The sequence below is a fragment of the Schistocerca piceifrons genome, chromosome 1 (genome assembly GCF_021461385.2).
Source record: "Schistocerca piceifrons isolate TAMUIC-IGC-003096 chromosome 1, iqSchPice1.1, whole genome shotgun sequence".
Lineage (NCBI taxonomy): Eukaryota > Metazoa > Arthropoda > Insecta > Orthoptera > Acrididae > Schistocerca > Schistocerca piceifrons.
Genome location: NC_060138.1, coordinates 516,210,665 through 516,219,335, shown reverse-complemented (window position 1 = coordinate 516,219,335; position 8,671 = coordinate 516,210,665). Strand labels below are relative to the sequence as shown.

Below are 8,671 nucleotides of genomic sequence, written 5' to 3'. Positions count from 1 at the left end.
ATCAAACCAGTCTCAGGACTGAAGACCACAACAACAACAACAACAACAACAACAACCGTTACGGTTTTAGACTGTGAAATAAACGTCAGCTTTGGGGTAGGACGGTAAAGTCAGCATAACATTCACGCAGCATAACATTCACGTACACTGGTAGTGCGTTTTCTCAAACCGCAGCATAGATTATCTGACCTCCCAGGCTTCACAATAATTTGTTGCATTGCGGGCTTTCTCTTCTGTTCGGTTGTGAGCCATATCACGTTACATGCATCAACGGAATTAAGACTGGTCGTTCCTTATCATGTCGACTCCTCCAAGATATTGCGCGCGAAGGTTCAAATAACGAATATTGTCTTTTCGTAAAATCATACTGTAATGAATGTTACCTGCTCTGATAAAATACGGTACCTTTATTTTTTTTAACTTTAGGAATGGCGACTTTCTGTTCTGTTTACCCAATTTAAGAAGCCGTTGCTAATTTATTGTGCACATGTACATAGATGATTGTTGGTGTTCGCTCCGAACCAGAATCTTTTTCCAACCAAATGTGTATCGTAATTGTTACTCAATTATTAGTGTTCCGACAACGTTCAGGGTTTGAACTGATTCTAAAATATATTACGTGGGTGATGAAAAGTGATTAACAATACTGTGGTCTATGTTATCAAAAAATTGTAACTGATGATAACATGCATACCTTGCTTGACATTATGCTTGCTTTCTCTGTTACTGCAGTACGGTAATTTCCTCGCGTCGATTTTCAGTGCTTAATCAGAAATTTTATCTTCCTCCGATTAGTATCTGAGATTACTCTGTTACAGTTCAATATACAATACAAAAACACAAACCAAGTCAGAGAAAGTAAAGCACACAAAAGACTTAAAAAAATAATTTCTGTGAACTGGGGGTTTGTTGTTGTAAAAATGCGACCTGTTTGTTAATCACGGTCTTCAGTATTCACATTTGATCAAGTGAAAGTTCTAGTCTTAATTGTATAGAGAGAAACTCTTAGTCTCCAAAAAAATAAAGACGCATGCTGTCGATCTGTGTATTACATTAAATATCTAGACGAACAAGTCACTTTTCGATAGTAGTAATTTTTTCCAGCAAAACATTTCATCTAGTATTTATAGAAGTTGAAATAAGAAAAACCGAATTTTTCATTTTTTAGAATTTGTCATTTCTCATAATTATCAGTGAATCCAGTTAGTTAACGGGCACACGATAATGTCTAAGCTTCGTTTCTTCCGTGTGGAACCTGCACATGTATCAATAAATCCAGATGTCCGCTGAAACGTAACGATGCGGTGCCACATCTAATTTACGAATTGTGAGAAGGCCTATGTAACGTACGATGCTGTGAATTTGTTTCAGATTCCCAATTTAATTATGCGAGCTGTAAACTGTTCACTTATTATAATCGAAAGATTTTATTCAGATGAAACCCATTCTATTAGAATACGGCATCGATTTAAATAGCTAAATCGTAAGTCCAAACTCCCAACTTTTATTGATAATACTCTAGTGATGAGATGTCTCTTACGGTCGTATTACACTGTAAAACAACTTTTTTATTTTTTATAAAAGTAATTTTATTTTACGCTATACTCGAGTATTTCAACGAAATCTACAAAAGTTTGACCGTGGTCCTAGCCTTTAAAATATATTTGTCACAGATCTTCGATAGTACAATAGGTGTCTTTGCGGAAGAGTTCACATTTTTTTGCCGTAACCACACACAATGTCGTCTCTTCAAAAATATTAGCTATTTTCTAAATGAAAGATGAACTAATTTTTCAGATATTCTTAAGCGGGAATATTCCTTAAGGTCCAGTTTTCCCGCAAATCGTTACCTACTTTCACCCTTCCTAACAGAACACGGCAGCTCGGTAAGGTTCGCTGGACAGCCATAGCCGTAGACACGTGACCGCAACGCAAGCCTTGGGCGAGTCTACATTATAACTAGACCTACGACGCTTTCCTTCCTGCTTGTCTCTTCAACTCCAGCGGTCGTAGAGTGAAGACGTGTGAGAGAATCAGAGATTAGAGATGGCTGAAAATCAGGAGTATGAGATGGGAAATGGAGAGTATCAGCAGGACGGTGGTGAACAGAAATTCCAGTCTGACGAACAGCAGCAACAGCAACAAGTTAATGGTGAAGGAGAAGGAACAAATGAGGCTGGCGGAGGTGGTGGTGATGCGCCAGCAGACAGCGGTAGCGCGGAAGCACCAGGAAGAGACGATGACAGGTAATTCAATGACAATTAAATCTTTTTAACTTTTCTTCATAACTTTCAGGTGATTTTTGTCGCCGTAAGAAATTTTCCGGTTTGAACTTCGGTTTTATTGTTCCAACGGGAAGGGGTTGGGCAAATATTGAATTAAGAGGTCAGTGTGTAATGAAATTGAATTTGAGAGTAATTGCCATTTCGTTAGTACTAAAACTGGAACAGGACGGCCTCGCGTGCTTCATTACCGTTGCTGAATAACTGTAATGGCGGTTGCGGATAAGGAGGCGCCATGTTGTAGCTGGCGCGCACATTTGGAAGTTTTGTTTTTTCACTACTTGGGCTGCTGAACTAGGAAATTGAGTTTGCGGGGATGTTTTCCTATCACGCATTTGTGAGCATGACTGAAATGGTTCTAAATAGCTGGTAATATAAATTCGGAGAGGGAGCGGCATGGGTGCTTTTGAGGATGCATGTGGGGTGGATATTGTGTAACTTTTCATTATGTTAAGTTTTTTGTAAAAAAAATATAAATTTCAGCAACTGCAAAAATTCTTTAAGATACGAGTTCCAGCATGTTTTGCAATTGTAAAGTGGCGCACGTGTGTGTTAAAGTTTGTTCATATTTCTCATAAAGGACTTGTGCAGTTACATTTCGTGCTTTCATTCCAAGATCCATGGTAGTTTAAATTTTAAGTGTGTGTATAGTTGAGGTCATTTGTAAGAAACTAATTGCTCTTGTATTGCTTGATTATTTTTCAGCTTTTTCGTGATGGTCAGTGTTTCACTATTTCGAGGTGAATTAAGTGTAAAACTCCAATTTTTTAGGTATCATGACGAGCTGTAAGAGTACCTGGTAAAAGTTCGCAATTTCTTGGCATGTTCCAAACATGCTTATCACTTATCACGGTAAATTTTCTACTGTGACCTTAGTAATGGATAATTGGATGCCTGTTAAGATTGGAGTCCTTTGTTGTTTGTACCCCTATGCTATATATCTGTCGGTTGCAGACTTGGCTATTCTGCATTAAGCACAGTTTTTCTGCTTAGGTCTTCAAATCTCTTTCGTGTGAAAAACATTTTCAGCTTGTTGAGATTGCAAATTGAACGCATTGCATTATCATGGGTCTTGGACTGTAAAGCCTGAAATATGTAAACATTGCACATCAATAAACATTCCATATTTTTACCTTACGAAGTTTTGATGCTTATGTAGTGCAATTATACTGGAACTGGTAATTGAGTAAATTAGTGCTAACTATGTTGTGCTTATGGATTTATCAAACCAGATTTTACTTTTTTTCAGATTTAATTTTGATTCTAGCTTTTGAAAAACTAGTAACTTAATTGTTGGCTTCTCAAGAGAATTAAATCTTGCTCAAATGTTGTAATTAGTTTTACAGTTAGATCAGAAGACTGCTTACAGATTCCTGACTCTTGAGAAATTTGGATTCCCAGCAATGGAGTAGTTCGTTCACTATAGTCTTGCTCAGACAGGTTAGATATTAACGTGATGTATGAAGATTTCTGTGAACTAACCTGCCTTCCTTTCCTCCAGGTCACACACGCTCATAAGGCGAGACGCAAGTTTGCTGCCTGCAGCCTGCTGACCCATGGTATTTATTCCTGGGTTACTTTCTTGTGGTCACTAGTAAAGTGCAGATTTCCATACTGGTCAAACTTAACGCTGTTTGCTTTTGTTTGATTGGCCACATTAAAGTACATGACCATTCTCATCTTTTCTGTACTATTTGCAAGTTCACTTAATTGTTCATGTTAACCTGTTGCATTTGCGGCCATGCCACCCAAGCCTTCATTATAAGTTGTTACAGACATTTTATCAATATTTTCAGATGCCATACGAACTTAGTTACAGTTCAGTTCAGTTTGCTGCAGTTGAATGGGTGCACAGTAAAGTACAACTTAATGTTCATGGCGAAGATTTTCCTTTGAGAGTAAATGCCATGCATTACAATGCTTTTGTTTGATAATTCATAATACTGATTTTTTTTCTCTTTCCAGGAAACTGTTTGTTGGTGGCCTCAGTTGGGAAACAACTGACAGTAAGTACATGACCAAACCAATATTATGTGTAATTGCTTTGGATTTTCACTAAACCATCGTTTTGTTTACAGAGGAACTTAGGGAACACTTCCAAACATATGGTGAGATTGAGAGTATTAATGTAAAGACTGACCCAAGCACTGGTAGGTCAAGAGGGTTTGCCTTCATTGTTTTCTCACAGGCAGAATCAATTGACAAGGTATGAATGTAAACTGTATACTATTATGTTTCAGTGAATGATGATAACTATTGTCAGTTCTGCTACTGACTTATGTGATGTCACTTTGGCCTCTGATGTTTGTTTATTCTATGTTTTATGTATCAAATTTTGTACATACCTGAAAAGTTGTTTCTCATTGCAGGTATTGAGTGCAGGGGACCACATAATAAATAACAAAAAAGTTGACCCAAAGAAAGCAAAGGCCAGGCATGGGAAGATTTTTGTTGGTGGCCTGGTTCCAGAGCTGTCTGATGATGACATAAAGAACTACTTTGCACAATATGGAACAGTAAGCTATTGTTTCAATGTTTAATATTTTACTGTATTTGTTTGCAGTATTCTAAACAATGTTTCCTTTCCAGATAGTAGAGGTAGAGATGCCATTTGACAAGACAAAGAACCAGCGAAAAGGTTTCTGCTTTATCACTTTTGAATCTGAACAAGTTGTACAAGAATTGTTAAAATCTCCTAAGCAGAGCATAAATGGAAAAGAGGTACTTATTCATTATTTCATGTAACTTAAAATGCATAATGTAGGACATTATTATTCTGACAATAAGGCTGTTATAGGTTAAGTTGATTTTGTCTTCTTAAAGTGTGCACTACTCTTTAATGACACTTCAGAACTACTAGTAATAAAAGGACATAAATGTCTCACCACAGTGCTCAAAACCTTGAATACTGAGGCGAGTTAGCTTTGTATATTTGCCACTTAATAGATTGTGTTGAAAAGTATAGGGAATTGTTCTTTACTGTATACTTAAGAATGTAATACACACTGGGAAATAGTGAATGCCTGAAGTCCGCTCATTGTGGTTTGGTTGATTACTAAGATAGACAGGGTGGGAAAATTGCCCTTGAATAAATTTGTGCTAGATACCTGAGAAAATGTACTTCACTCTTGTAATTTTTTCTAGGTGGATGTTAAAAAGGCAACACCAAAACCAGATGGCATGGGTGGAGTCCGTGGCGGTAGAGGCGGAAGAGGTGGCCGTGGAAGAGGCAGAGGAGGTAGGGGAGCTCAGGTTGGAGGTAAGGGGAACATGTGGTTTCTCAAATTTTTGCTGGAGTTGTGATGATATACCTTAGGACACCGATGAGTTCCGTGATTTACTTACTTGCTGATGACTCCATTTTTCTTGTAGCTAGATGTTCCCCTTTACCTTGTTTTATGCTTCTTTGAATTTGCAGTATTTGCTGATGAGTTCAATTAAATGTATTTATTTCCCAGGTTATGGTAGTCAAGGCTGGGGTAACCAGGGAGGTTATGGAGGTTACGGTGGATATGACCAAGGAGGCTATGGAGGTAGGTACAAATAATGGTGTTCTAACCAGAACAGCCAGAGGTGTGACTGTATTTTACTTGAAACTCCTCTTTTGCAGGATATGGCGGGTATGATTATTATGGAAGTGGATACGGAAATTATGGTGGATATGGAGGATATGATTACACACCTTATTCTGGCTATGGAAACTATGGTAACTTTCTTACCAGAAATTTGTCTGCTTGTTATATATTGCTTGTTGCTCTTTTGGGAATTAAGTTCTGTTGGAGTTACTTTCAAACATTAAACATAGTATGGGTGCATGTTGTGGATTACGGCTGTGGCATAAATCTTGCAATAATTAATACATCTTGCTTTTGGGAAAGTCAGTCGGTAATGTTTCTTGTCTAGACATTTTTAAAGGTCTAATTCTTAGATGTCGTTAATGTGATTCTTTCCACTCCAGACTACGGAGGATATGGAAATAGTTATGATGGCGGATACAGTGGTGGAAGAGGTGGTGGACGTGGGAAAGGTATTCAGAATTGACAACTGATTTGATTTGAGTAAATCCTCCCTCGATCACACCTTGTGTAAAATGTTCATGCATTAATACTGTTTTAACAGTAGCTTGCGACGTAAAAGTTGTGGATTGTGCAAGAAATTTGCTTTTTATGCTTGGTATTTGTAGATTGTATATGCAAGTAGTTGCAGGATCAGATTGCTGTTAATAGTTAGCTGTTAGAACTCCTCTGGGTAAACTTTACTATTCACATTAGGAACAGTTCTAAATACTCTTATTGGAAAGGGTTTGGTGTAAGTGCCTTTGGGATTTATGCTTCAAAATATATCAATGCTTAACAGCTGTTAAGATAGGCCAGTAGATTACTGCTGGACATAAAATGGCATGTGAACTGTTTAAAAATCTGGATAGTGTTTGTCTTCAGTGTGGTGTTGTGTAAGGAGTGCTCTCAAATATTAAACTTGGATCCAATACAAATATATGGAAGATGATACTATGCTATTGTTATGTAAGTTGTTGAACAAAAGATGACTGAATGCAAAATTCTGAACTTTTCAATCCAAGAAGCCTTATACATAGCTCAGATTGCAAATTTTGATTTTTTTAATGTTGTGGACTGTTTTGATTTAATGACTGCACATAGTGGCTATATGTAATGGTGTTGAGCTCTTGTTATTATTTGCTGTTTAATAAACTGAGGTTGGGTATGTATCAGTGAGTTTGGAATAACATGTATAAGTCATCCTTGTTGGGATGCTTGGTTGTTTGGATTGTTGGTTTCTTCTATACATTTCAACCCTTCACATTTCATTTTAAGTTTTCACCTAATACTATTCTTGGAGTGTGGAATGTGGTGCACAATTGGTGAGTGAAAGCTGTTGTATCATTGTCTGTATGAAACCCTGAATAAATTGTGAAGTGGTTAGGTAAGTTGCTTAGTAGTTGCACAAGCCTCATGTGCATGTCTTAAATGTCAAAGCATGTGCCTAAGTTGCTTGTAGATTTGAACTAACATGAGTGTGCTGCTGCTGGAGTTTTACCTTGACCCTGAAAAATTTTACCTACTTTTGGTGTAGTCTTCTGAAAGACTTGAGTAGGTACAATAGAATTTGAGTTTGTGGATTGGATCTAATTGTCAGGGTAGCAGCAGCTTCATGCTTATTTTATAATTTGGTTGCTGGGTAAGGGGGATGCAAAGTGAACTTACCAAAAAAAAAAAAATTGGTGTCAGCAAAAGCCTATTGTGGCTTCTGGCAACTCACCCCACTTCTGCTAGTAAAATTAGAATGCCTGTTATGCTTGCTTTCAGATGTAGGCTTAGTTTTCCTGTACAGTATGCTAGATATTTTAGTTTCTGATGGACACTTTAAGTGACCTGCACCACTTCAAGTTTACATTACTGCTTTATCTGAAATAAGTACTTTACATTTATCATTTTAGTATGATTTTAAGAGCAATAACTTGCAATTGAGTGTGCTATTCTAAATTTTGGGAATATTGTTTGTAGTGTAGATTTGATGTGCAGCTCAATTGCAGGGTTATATGGGAGGGTAAGTAACAGGTTTGGGGTTTGATTGTTGCAGGCAGTACAGGTGGTGGTTACAGTGGTGGGAAGCAGAGGGGTGGGAGCCGCCAGACACAGAGACACCAGCCCTATTAAATCGCTCGCTCACACTTGTGTGTCTTGTGTTTGTCTTGGTAAGTAAAAGTGCAGTAATGTTTAGTTTGGTAGTTTATTTTGCTCCCTCTTTACCTTGATTCGAAAAGATACTAGAATTTCATGTCAGCCTTTGATGTAGTGATATCTGCATTAGTAGTTTTATCATACCTAAGCATATTCTGAATTATAACTTTTAAACCACTGCCTGTATTGTAATTCTCAATACTAATAATTTCTTTGTTTTTTCAGCAGCAGATTAGTCCTGTATGTGGTCTCATCTTCATTTTACATCATTCCATGAGAAGCTCTGCAGCAGTGCAGTGAAAGCATGTGTGAAAGTGAATGGACTTGTGTGTATAAATGCAGTTTTTTAATAAAAGAACACCAGATGTGTTAATGTATTTAATTTGAACTTTGTACGAAACATTTCATAACAATAGCCCTTGTATTGTCAGTGTTGTCACCATTTAGAATTGGACAAATTTTAATTCATTATGTGGAAGATTTTTTATGTTACCTGTCATTTGATGGGTCTAATTCTTTTTGAGTATGGACAGCAACTGTCTGAATAAAGAAAATTTATGTACAAAAGCTGACCATTTTTTAGTTGCCAATCCTAAGCCCTATCCTTCCCTTCAATCTGAAATAAAATAAATAAAATAATTAACTTAAAAAAAATTAGTGATGAAAGAAAATTGAAAATAGCTTAAAGGC

General features: G+C 37.1%; 1 protein-coding gene across 8 annotated transcripts; it reads left to right on the top strand.

The window, feature by feature from the left end:
- The first annotated feature begins 1,984 nt into the window (after positions 1-1,984).
- Positions 1,985-8,548, top strand: LOC124797933 (RNA-binding protein squid). 8 transcript variants are annotated; one of them, XM_047261079.1, is made up of 11 exons: positions 1,985-2,246; positions 4,248-4,288; positions 4,361-4,488; positions 4,652-4,798; positions 4,872-5,003; positions 5,427-5,541; positions 5,741-5,815; positions 5,893-5,988; positions 6,241-6,309; positions 7,881-7,995; positions 8,210-8,548. In XM_047261079.1, exons 1-10 carry the CDS (start codon positions 2,047-2,049, stop codon positions 7,955-7,957), a joined length of 1,080 nt encoding a protein of 359 aa, XP_047117035.1. In that variant the 5' UTR covers positions 1,985-2,046; the 3' UTR covers positions 7,958-7,995; positions 8,210-8,548. The 8 variants fall into 8 exon arrangements, with proteins under 8 accessions (XP_047117035.1, XP_047117028.1, XP_047117045.1 ...); XM_047261072.1 differs by having other exon boundaries at positions 8,207-8,548; XM_047261089.1 differs by having other exon boundaries at positions 1,986-2,246; positions 5,427-5,520; positions 8,207-8,548.
- The last annotated feature ends 123 nt before the right edge of the window (positions 8,549-8,671 follow it).